This window comes from Schistocerca americana, chromosome 1 (genome assembly GCF_021461395.2).
Source record: "Schistocerca americana isolate TAMUIC-IGC-003095 chromosome 1, iqSchAmer2.1, whole genome shotgun sequence".
NCBI lineage: Eukaryota > Metazoa > Arthropoda > Insecta > Orthoptera > Acrididae > Schistocerca > Schistocerca americana.
In genome coordinates this window covers 1,053,425,031-1,053,437,124 of record NC_060119.1, presented here as the reverse complement: position 1 = coordinate 1,053,437,124, position 12,094 = coordinate 1,053,425,031, and the positions used below count along the sequence as shown (strand labels likewise).

Sequence of the window (12,094 nt, the reverse complement as noted above, 5' to 3'; positions counted from 1 at the left end):
TAAGACACACGTAGCACTTGGGATTAAGATCCAGATGTCAGTAACATATTAGAGAAGATAAATTTCTTTGCCAAGATTGCTAATAACAACCTTTATTCTCGATAACCAATTTCGGTAATGAATGTTACCATCTTCAGATGTTGACGGACGGATTACTACATATTTCTTAAAATACCAGTAAAAGTATGGTTCAGATTGTTCAAATGGCTCTGAGCACTATGAGACTTAACTTCTGAGGTCATCAGTCCCCTGGAACTACTTAAACCTAACTAACCTAAGGACATCACACACCCATGCCCGAGGCAGGATTCGAACCCAGGGCCGTAGCGGACGCGCGGTTCCAGACTGTAGCACCTAGAACCGTTCGGCCACCCCGGTCGGCAGTAAAAGTATAATGCAGTTTTGTCATATGATGTCATGGTTGGAGACCGTGGCTGTTATTTGAAGCCAAATGTTGATGGCGTTGGGACAGCAACCAGCCACAAATTTACTTTCAGTTCCTTTATTCAAATTGTACCGTTACCGGTTTCGAATCGTAATGATTCATCTTCAGACGTTTTACATGCTTTCCTCACACCATGTGGTGCGTCTTTTACAGATTAATTGTCCTACAATATAAATAATACATAATTACAAGCACGACACACAGATGGTTGCGTTACAGATGTTTCATAGGATGTGACTTACTTGAAATGTCGATTTGGAGTGTTTGTTTTCATAACATTCGTCCAACAGACGTGAATACATGTCCCAACACCATCAACATTACAAGTATTCAACAAACTAAAAGATGTTAATAACTTTCACCGTTTTGACTGAGTGACTAAAAGACAGGAAGTGTTTAAGTGTTGACAACGTCTAAGTTCCTGTAGGCAAAGTAGCAGGACAATGAGTGGGTACGAAATTATAAACAAACTACTTGAAAAACCTTTCTCATACTCAGCTGGCTGATTATTGAGGCCACAGGTAGCTTGCAGGATGATAGGAAGATTTTTGTGAGTTATTTAACTGACATAATCTGAACAAGAAACCTGGAAGCAAGGAAACATCTCCGCGTGCGAAATCGTCAACATTTAGTACGTGTCATTTATTGAAGCTAAGTAATTCAGTACTTCTATTGCCATTTTTGACAGCCGTTTTGAACGCTCGTGTAAACGGTGAAATTAATCAAGGCCCCTGTAAGACTAACATCTTGCCTTGAAATGGAATATGAATGGATAAACGAACTACAGCTTCCTTAGCTGGTTGGGTGTCGGCCACATTTGTTAGCAGAATTTCCTAGCTTCTTGCTGGTTACTTAAACCGCTGAGTCCCAAAAACATGAAAAATGCATATAATTTACAACTTTTTCACAAACTTAACTTTTATTATCATCATAATCAACGAATACAACAAGAAGTTGTCAAAAAGTGAACATCCGAGTATTTTATGGAGGAGGTTTCACGTTGGAACTCCTTCGACGTACTTCCCATCATTTCCTGTGCAAACAAGCTCAGAAACACTTACACTGCAGACTCACAACTTACATCAACATTTGCTCGGACCACTTCAGAGAAGTCGGGCATAGTTGGTAACTCGTACGATGTAAATCATCTTATTTGTGAGTTTATCACGGTACGCTCATCTTCCCTGTCGTTGTCAACATTGTCATGAACTGCATTTTCAATGAGTAGTTCATGACCTGGCAACAGAATCGAATTTCCCGATGTACTCGCCTGTAGGAGAACATTCAAAGAAGCATTCTCAGCGTCAACTTTGCTTCAGATGTCTCTGAATCCAAATCACACGGAATTTCTTTGTCTAAAAAACGGACATTTAGATCGTGTGTGATGTCTCAAAATTTTCATGAGCACATAATGCCTAAAACAAATTATAGTCCTAAATAACAAACGAAAAATGGGCCTAAACTTTCATAAATTTACATCCGGTTACAAAAGTAATCATAAAAGTCAAAACGAGTCCATTGCTTTTCTCTGGGAACCATTCACAAAAGCCGTAATACAAACTGAAGTTCACGTTGGAATAACTTTAGATAAACGTACTTTCACTGTCAATGATTTCCTCAATATGATCACTATGGAAAGCCCACACTTAAAGTAAATTATGTAACAAAAATTAGCATACACTAATCTTGTAGAACAACATAGTAAACACTTCGCACCGATGGTTGCCATGAACACTATAAGCATCTCCTGCGTTATACATAACATACGTAGAAGTACCTCAGTGTACCGCTGTCTTGCAAGAGCATCGGTAGTTTCACTCGAAAGGCACCGGTATTTAAAAAAAATGTGGTTTGGGGCAGAAACCATAGGAGCTCAAAGGGATAAGAGGTGATGTTACCTTCCACTGACTGTCGCACCCCATTTTTGCTCATGAGCTTTAAGTGCGGTATGTGTCAGAGAAATTTGATAGCCTTATGTCACTTCTTTTATGCCTTCTCCATCAACGTGATATCTATATTACCAGTTTTGGTATAGCCATAATCACAGTATGAAAGTTCATAAACTGTTTACGTTTTATGTCATTGTCGTATGCCATTGCCATATTGATACGACGTGAACTGAAACGTAAATAATAAAATGTGATCTTTCGTATCATGTTGACGGTCATTAAACGGTATCGGTAGTGATAACAAAGGACATGCAGACAGCTGCATGTCAAGCATTACGTACTATTGCGTTTAGAGAAAGGGAGGAAGAAAGTCAACACCAACGTTCTGAAGCGAGTATTCTTGCCGTTGCGTGGAGTGATTCAGAGTCGGTGCGGCGTACGAACGTGAATGTGAGTGCTCAGGTGATAAGAAATACACTACTGACCATTAAAATTGCTACACCAAGAAGAAATGCAGATGATAAACGGGTATTCATTGGACAAGTATATTACACTAGAACTGGCATGTGATTACATTTTCACGCAATTTGGGTGCATAGATCCTGAGAAATCAGTATCCAGAACAACGACCTCTGGTCGTAATAACGGCCGTGATACGCCTGGACATTGAGTCAAACAGAGCTTGGGTGGCGTGTACAGGTACAGCTGCCCATGCAGCTTCAACACGGTACCACAGTTCATCAAGAGTAGTGACCAGCGTATTGTCACGAGCCAGTTGCTTGGTCACCATTGACCACACGTTTTCAGTTGGTGAGAGATCTGGAGATTGTGCTGGCCAGGGCAGCAGTCGAACATTTTCTGTAAGGCCCGTACAGGACCTGCAACATGCGGTCGTGCATTATCCTGCTGAAATGTAGGGTTTCGCAGGGATCGAATGAAGGGTAGAGCCACGGGTCGTAACACATCCGAAATGTAACGTCCAGTGTTCAAAGTGCCGTCAATGCGAACAAGAGGTGACTGAGCCGTGTAACCAATGGCACCCCATACCATCACGCCGGGTGATACGCCAGTATGGCGATAACGAGTACACGCTTCCAATGTGTGTTCACCGCGATGTTGCCAAACACGGATGCGACCATCATGATGCTGTAAACAGAACCTAGATTCATCCGAAAAAATGGCGTTGTGCCATTCGTGCACCCAGGTTCGTCGTTGAGCACACCATCGCAGGCGCTCCTGTCTGTGATGCAGCGTCATGGGTAACCGCAGCCATGGTCTCCGAGCTGATAGTCCATGCTGTTGCAAACGTCGTCGAACTATTGGTGCAGATGGTTGTTGTCTAGCAAACGTCCCCATCTGTTGACTCAGGGATGGAGACGTGGCTGCACGATCCGTTTCAGCCATGCGGATGAGATGCCTCTCATCTCTACTGCTAGTGATACGAGGCCGTTGGGATCCAGCACGGCGTTCCGTATTACGCTCCTGAACCCACGGATTCCATATTGTGCTAACATAATTGGATCTCGACCAACGCAAGCAGCAATGCCGCGATACGATAAACCGCAATCACGATAGGCTACAATCCGACCTTTATCAAAGTCGGAAACGTGATGGTACTCATTTCTCCTCCTTACACGAGGCATCACAACAACGTTTCACCAGGCAACGCCGGTCAACTGCTGTTTGTGTATGATAAATCGGTTGGAAACTTTCCTCATGTCAGCACGTTGTAGGTGTCGCCAACGGCGCCACCCTTTGTGTGAATGCTCTGAAAATCTAACCATTTGCATATCACAGCATCTTCTTCCCGTCGGTTAAATTTCGCGTCTGTAGCACGTCGTCTTCGTGGTGTAGCAATTTTAATGGCCAGTAGTGTATGTTCCTCCCCTAACATGGGTGTAGGCCTTTGACCACCGCGTTACCTCCCTCGGTGTGGGTAAATGACTCCCCGCGTCATAAAGCTACAATTAGAAGCGAAACGTGCAGCAGCGTTTTACTGCAGTCTATTCCGGTTAGCGAGCGACCTCTCAGCGGGAATACGAACAATGCGCTGCGATCCGAATGCTAAGGAACGCGTCCAAGGCTGCCGCTGCTCGCTTTTAATGCCCAGCTGCCGCTGTCCACTCGGCTTTGGCGAGCGCGACACGGGTTTCCCGGCTGCTCTGTTGTCTCTGCCTATTCCGGAACTGCTCTGAAGGTGAACCGGGGGCTCTCTCTGCCCGCTCAGATCCGCAAACCAATGACCACCGGACACACGACCCACCGCGCTTTACTTAACAGCCCACTGCTTCTGTTTTGAATAAGGCCATTATACATGTTCCTAGCAGGCGTTCAGAGTCGTGAAATGTCTATTCCAATATCAGTTAGCTACAAGCGTGACGTTTAGTACACACGGCATTGCAGTTAAAGCGTGCAGACATTTCCTGACAAGGGGTTCTGCTAAGATGCACGAACGCTTTGCTTGTTCATTTTGTTGATACTTATCTTTGTCCTTTTAATTCACGCTTTTTTCTTCGGGAACTTTCTAGGATTTATGTTTCCCAGTGTACATGGCTGACTGTTAAGTTAATTCTTACAGCATTCTTCAGTTGCTCGCAGTCTTGCTCACACTCTTGTACAAGAGCAAAGCGGTGTGTAAGAAGCCAAAATCACAAGTGTCAGCTCACGGAAATCGAAAATACCTCCCACAAATAATGCTCACCAGATTAAAATTCCGTACCGTTTACCAGAACTGGTCCTAACGGATTCCACTAACTGACTTACTGTTTTGCTAAGACCCGCGCTTTGAGGGTTCTGTACAAACTTAATTATGTATATAGCCAGTTCATTTACAAGCTTTGATGAATGAATTTGAGAGCATCAAAATATGTGTCACTAATGGCCGTATCTTTTGAGGTCATTGACTTAGAAATTTGAAGTTTTTACGCTGTCAAGGGGCCGCAAGCCTTACCGTTTGACATAAATTTCAACCTGATACCTCTAAGCGTTTCTGAGAAAAAAAAGGGGTCCGCAGCTTGTGGTCGTGCGGTAGCGTTCTCGCTTCGCGCGCCCGGGTTCCCGGGTTCGATTCCCGGCGGGCTCAGGGATTTTCTCTGCCTCGTGATGAATGGGTGTTGTGTGATGTCCTTGGGTTAGTTAGGTATAAGTAGTTCTAAGTGCTAGGGGACCAATGACCGTAGATGTTAAGTCCCATAGTGCTCAGAGCCATTTGAACCATTTTTTTGAGAAAAAGGGGTCTTAACAGACGGCGAACAGACGCACTGCAAAGTGATCGTATAAGGGCTCCGGCTTCATCGACTGAGGACTTGTTAATCGATTTGACTTATTGACAAATGTATTATGTCACCTAGTTTATTTTAGTTTCAAGTACAGTCACGTAACAGTTGTGTGCAAACAATAAATTTTAAAAGACTGTTCTAGGCCGTTCTAGGCGCTACAGTCTGGAACTGCGCGACCGCTACGGTCGCAGGTTCGAATCCTGCCTCGGGCATGGATGTGTGTGATGTCCTTAGGTTAGTTAGGTTTAAGTAGTTCTAAGTTCTAGGGGGCTGATGACCTCAGACGTTAAGTCCTATAGAGCTCAGAGCCATTTTTTTTAAAAGACTGTTAGTTAAAGTAAGTTAAACTAAATTTGTGTTCTGCTATTCATGTACTGGGATCTAGCACGTCTCCTACCAGAATAACTGAGCAATGGCTGGAAGCACACTCTGTCGGTTGTGTTTTCAGCTGCATTGGTTCATTTCAAAGTTTTCTGTGTTGCCTGATAAGAATAGTGAACGTACGATTATTCTGGTACACTACGTTTAAGAACAGATTCAGGACGTAGTGGGTAAAACAGGTTTAACAATAATAGTAGGGATGAAGGTGAGAACGTATCATTTTCTCAGTCATGTGGACAACTGAGTCGGCGAAAACCGATTACAATACGTTTTCTTTAATACAACATGTTTTCTTTAATCCAAAACGGTGTTTGAAAAACAAGTGTTGATGCTAATTCTTCCGTACTTGCATACACTGGGTAGTTACAGAAAATGGGTGGAGACTTAAGCAACAAACTATAGAAATGATGGCAACGTGAGACAGATTCGTTGGGTGGTTAGCTATTTTGGGGGAGGAGACCAAACAGCAAGATTATCGGTCCTATTGGATTAGAGAAGGACGGGGAAGGAAGTCGGCAGTGCCCTTTCGAAGGAAGCATCCCGGCATTTGCCTGAAGCAATTTATGGAAATCACGGAAAACCTAATCACTGCGCCACCACGCGTGAGACAGATACTCAGCACTTATTTAACAGATTGTTTGAAATTCATATCTTTCCTACATTTTAGTGAATCTCTAATTTCTCTTGCGGTATAAATTTGTCGATTGTACTTTAAATAAAACCAACGGGTGTGAAGAAAGCATTGTAAAAAGTGCATTTACGAACGGACGCTACTGAAGCGCTGTAAGACATTATAATAGTCAGTATACTGACTACTAGAAAATTATTTTTTCTTTGAAATGCAAGTCCCCCTCTTGCAGTCGCAGTCGCAGATATTTTGTTTCCAAATTACCCTCTTTTCCGAAGTATTAATCATTTCGTTCATTAACAGAATTCTTAAATTACCTGAATATCGAAATGGTACGAAAAGTGGCAGTTGACCTTAAATAACGAAAAGTGTGAGGTCATCCACATGAGTGCTAAAAGGAACGCGTTAAACTTTGGTTACACGATAAATCAGTCTAATCTAAAAGCCGTAAATTCAACTAAATACCTAGGTATTACAATTACGAACAATTTAAATTTGGAGGAACACGTAGGAAAATGTTGTGGGGAAGGCTAACCAAAGACTGCGTTTCATTGGCAGGACACTTAGAAAATGTAACAAACCTACTAAGGAGACTGTCTACACTACGCTTGTCCGTCCTCTTTTAGAATACTGTTGCGCGGTGTGGGATCCTTACCAGATAGGACTGACGGAGTACATCGAAAAAGTTCAAAGAAAGGCAGCACGTTTTGTATTATCGCAAAATATGGGAGAGTGTCACGGAAATGATGGAGGATTTGGGCTGGAAATCATTAAAAGAAGGGCGTTTTTCGTTGCGACGGAATCTTCTCACGAAATTCCAATCACCAACCTTCTCCTCTCCTCCGAATGCGAAAATATTTTGTTGACACCAGCTTACGTAGGGAGGAACGATCACAAAGATAAAATAAGGGAAATCAGAGCTCGTACGGAAAGATATAGGTGTTCATTCCTTACGCGCGCTATACGAGATTGCACTAATAGTGAATTGTGAAGGTGGTTCGATGAACCCTCTGCCAGGTACTTACATGTGATTTGCAGAGTATCCATGTAGATGTAGATGTAGATGTGGATGTAGATGAATCTGGAGCATCATATCTAACAAAATGTGAAGGTGGGTATTGCCCATGCTCACACACGAGGAGGATGAAAAAAGTAGCGATGTCTTTTGCATTAATGACAGAAAAAATAGCGGTGCTGTGAGAGAAAGGTCTATAACTGATTAAATGGCTGTCCTTGGTGCAAAATTAGCCTAACTAAAAGAAACTGTTTACATACATCAACAGTGCGAGACGGAATGTTTGTACTTGTGGTATGTGGCAGCCTTCTTTGGCCATAGCGTTGCAGGACTGACAGACATTTTTTGTGTAATCTGTATGTGGTGTGTGAGACGGCTGTGCTGACGCGTTGCCTCTGTTTGTTGTGTGCAGGTTGCCGTGCTCCTCCTGGTGCTGGTGGCGGTGGTGTCGGCGCAGCAAGGTGCGTACGACCAATTCTTCAACCTGAACACGGCGCGCGACCCTCGTACCAACACCGGTGAGTGCGAACCCGCGGCGGCAGCAGTGCTGCACGGTTGGCCTTCCTCAGCGGCTGTGGTGGCACCCCTGGCATGCTGCACGTTGCATCTCTGCCCTCGCACCCGTGACCCTTGTGCACTCTACACTGTCACTGCAACGGATGCACGTCCCAGACGCGAATGCTAGCAGCACTTACGACATTCCTGCCGCATTCACACGCGACACTACTTTCGGAAGCCAAAAATCGAAATTAGCAAACCGTTATCCATTATCGCGTTTACATGATAAGGCCTGAATCGATTTTTCTATTCAAGTCCAACATTGTTTTCCCGATCGTCAGTTGTTTTATATGAATCAGTTCTCCGGATTCACATCTAGTTGGCTAGTCACAAGGGCTGTTTTTCTTCCGTTCGCTGTAGGAGATGGATAACACCTTTCTTAGTATAATATTTCTTCCAGTCAAATGAATACCCTTAGCTGCATACAGGCGTTGATATAAGTCAACGGGGACAGTTGAAAATGTGTGCCCCAACTGGGACTCAAACCCCGGATCTCCTGCTTACAGGGCAGACGCTCTATCCATCTGAGCCACCGACGACACACAGGATAGTACGACTGCAGGGACTTATCTCTGGCACGGCTCCAGTGAGACCCACATTCGCAACTTATTGTCCCTCACTATATTCATACTGTCCCTGCCCATCATACTCATTACTCGCGGCTTCCCTGCTGATTCCCGTAAGAGTTCTGGCACTGTTTGTGCATCCGCACAAAAGAAGATGGTCAAATGGCCGGTGAGCCTTATATATATTAGCCTAACTAATGGTATGAAGATGGTATGCGTTCTTTCGGACATGTCTGAAAGAACAGATTCCATCTTCATATATATAATATTTCTTCGCTGTACGAAATGTCACTCAGTACACAGCAGCCGATCTTTCTAAAAACTGGACGGATCATGATAACCGACGTACATTTCAACAATGGGGGGAGCGTTCGCATGGGAAAGGTAATCGATTATAGAAGAGAAAATCCGATATCTAGAACCGCATTTCCAAATGGTTTTTGGGAGGTCCGTGTAAACATGGTAACTGAGAAGCACATACTGTCTCATACATGAAGCTATAGCCAACAACTGGCTTCCTTGGCTAACACAATAACTGTTTCCTAGATGAAAGGCTGAGCCAGACATGGATAGAATCCGCTTGGTAGAATATGCTTCCTCTCGAATTTCCCCAAGTTGTGGACTGATATCCAGTTTTTCTGCCAACTATGCTACTAGAAAAAGCAGGCTGAGATTCACTGAAAATATTCCGAAGTGAAAGTCATAAATGAAGAAGTTCATTTACGAAACACTGATCCTAACTATTCTTTGATATTGCATCGTTTTCTAGGATCTTGAGAAGACTCGAGGTGGGATAGTTTGTTTCGTCAACAAATTTGCGAAGTCAAAGCTGGAGTGTCTCTACACTCAACTCAATCAACTAAAAAATTTGTCACGAAGGTGGTCATTCTTTAGATTCCGCCTGGGGTTACATTACGCTCTCCCGTGTAATCAGTGCGTAATAATTATTGCAGTAAGTTATTTCGCAATTCGAGCACATATAGAAGCGCCCCAGCAGTCACGTGCGCCTGTCCATCTTCAGAACTCAAACAGGACGTTTAGATATTTGTGAATTACCTACTCTCCACCTTGCGTTCCGAGGTGATTTGCAGAACGCAAATTTAGTTACTTACCTACACGTGAAACAGGTTATTTATTGCCAAACGGCAGGAACTGGAGGACACGAATTGATTGGCTCAGATGCTGCTACACATGTAGTACGATACTGCAATGCATATGTTGTTCAGAATTACAAACATGATTGACGACATATGGAATCTGGGTCTGGCTCTGAGTCGTGCGCCGATAGCCTATTAGTAGGCGACCACTCGCGGTAAGCGGGCAATCCGGGTTCGACTCCCAGTCAGGCATAGATTTTCAATGTCGTCATTCCGTTATACAGCTGATGATTCTCCATATTCGCGAGTGCATATCAAGCACACTTGCGATAGGTGCCCGTTTAGCTAAGATACGGAAAACAAGGCTTGCAGTACCAGCAAGTAAATTCTGTACCATTATTTCCACTCAGTGGTGTTTCACATTACGTCTTCACACAATAAATAACATTCAGTATTTGCATGGTGTTAAATCTTAATCTTACTAATTACTCAATGCTGCACTGTTAAATAATTTCCATACATTTATGGAGCACCGCTGGATGTACATGTACAACTCTACTACGCACTGCACAGCACAATTGGGAAATGGACTTGATGTCAGTCACTGGTGAGTTTGAACAGATCCAATAAACCGTAAGAGGAAGCTCGGAAAAATACGTAACGGAGCATAAGACTCTTGGTCCCCGAATACAGAGGCAGTAGAGAGGCGAATTTTTCTTTAGTGTTCTACAGGCCAGTGTCCGCCCCCGGTAGCTGAGTGGTCAGCGCGACAGAACGTCAATCCTAAGGGCTCGGGTTCGATTCCCGGCTGGGTCGGAGATTCTCTCTGCTCAATGACTGGGTGTTACGTTGTCCTAATCATCATCATTTCATCCCCATCGACGCGCAAGTCGCCGAAGTGGCGTCAAATCGAAAGACTTGCACCCGGCGAACGGTCTACCCGACGGGAGACCCTAGTCACACGACATTATAATACAAGCCAGTATGTTTTCTGTACAATACGGTGGTGAAAGAAACTTTCTCGGAGAATTTGGGTAGCATCAGCCGCCATAAAACTGCTGATGTCGCTGTACGCCAATTTCTGTTCATCAGGGTTCCTGCATGAGCTGGGTGACCTCCTTGGTTTTCACCACTACAAAGTTCATCTAAGCCTTCACTCAACTTTTGTGGAAATAAGGAGGAGCTTGCGGAATGGTGTAAATTTGGTATGTTTGCCACGAAAATATGCAGAATATATGTGCAAGTAGAGAAGGTGGCCTCGTTCTATATTTACTAACCGTTATTCAAACGTTACGCAAAAGCCATTCGAGTACTGCAAGCTAACACTGCACTTAGGGTTGGCAAGCGTCTTCCGTGACGTAACAGGCGAGAGCTACGGGGAATGCTTGAGACCGTTGGCCAGTTGGTACTTCTGCCAGCGAAAGCGAGTCCGACCAGCGTGTGGGTGCGGCCGACGATTCTCCTCAGTGGAAAACCTGCAACTGGAACTGCGAAGTACCGAACACTTGGAAGCAATGCCAGGAAGTTGCTGCATCACTAACAGGTCTCTCAAATATCTAAACGCGCTAAGAATGAGATTCAAGCTACCGCCTCCTGATAAGAAGGGGCGAAAGATATACAGTTTCAATTAAATACGATCTAATGTGTGTCATAATTTCTAAAGTCTGTGATCCACAGGTATGCTGCTGCTTGATCATGTAAATGATTCGTCAAGTAGGAGAGCATGAAGCCCAGTGACAATGGATACATAGAGAGTCAAGTATTTCCTCAACGCGCAATGGTATTTGTAGAATAGGTAAATGATTCTTCCACTGGTGTTTGCAGACGAAATGATTGAAAATCGGCTTTGCAAAACGAGGCAGAGTTCACATCGTAAGAGTGGTTTTTGTACTTTGTTATTCTTGATGATATAAATCCACAAATATATTATTTTTGTGATATTTCCCCTTTTTTACCGATTCAGTGCTAGGGGAGGGAAGACAGGGGAAGGGGAACGAGTTTCTGATTAGTAGCCCATTACTCGCTCATTGTCTACTTTGACCGCCTCTATTTGTAGGGTAAATACAAATTAATTAACGATAGATGGTCTCCAGATTGTTAATTGACGATTCCTCTTCGAAATAGTATCCACAGAAATTTTGTGGATCAGAGGGTACCGGTTAGATCTTGACCAGCATTGTTGCGACTGGGGATCGATTCCCATCGCTGCAAGATGGGCGGGGGCAGCAACAAAGATT

The 12,094-nt window shown here is 43.8% G+C and overlaps 1 protein-coding gene across 1 annotated transcript in view; it reads left to right on the top strand.

The window, feature by feature from the left end:
* The window catches only part of LOC124549533, a 39,463-nt gene that overhangs the window by 10,092 nt on the left and 17,277 nt on the right, over positions 1–12,094 (top strand). Inside the window, exon 2 of the mRNA XM_047125250.1 lies at positions 8,049–8,154. Within this exon, the coding sequence (XP_046981206.1) occupies positions 8,049–8,154 (106 nt within the window). The remainder of the gene's footprint in view (positions 1–8,048; positions 8,155–12,094) is intronic.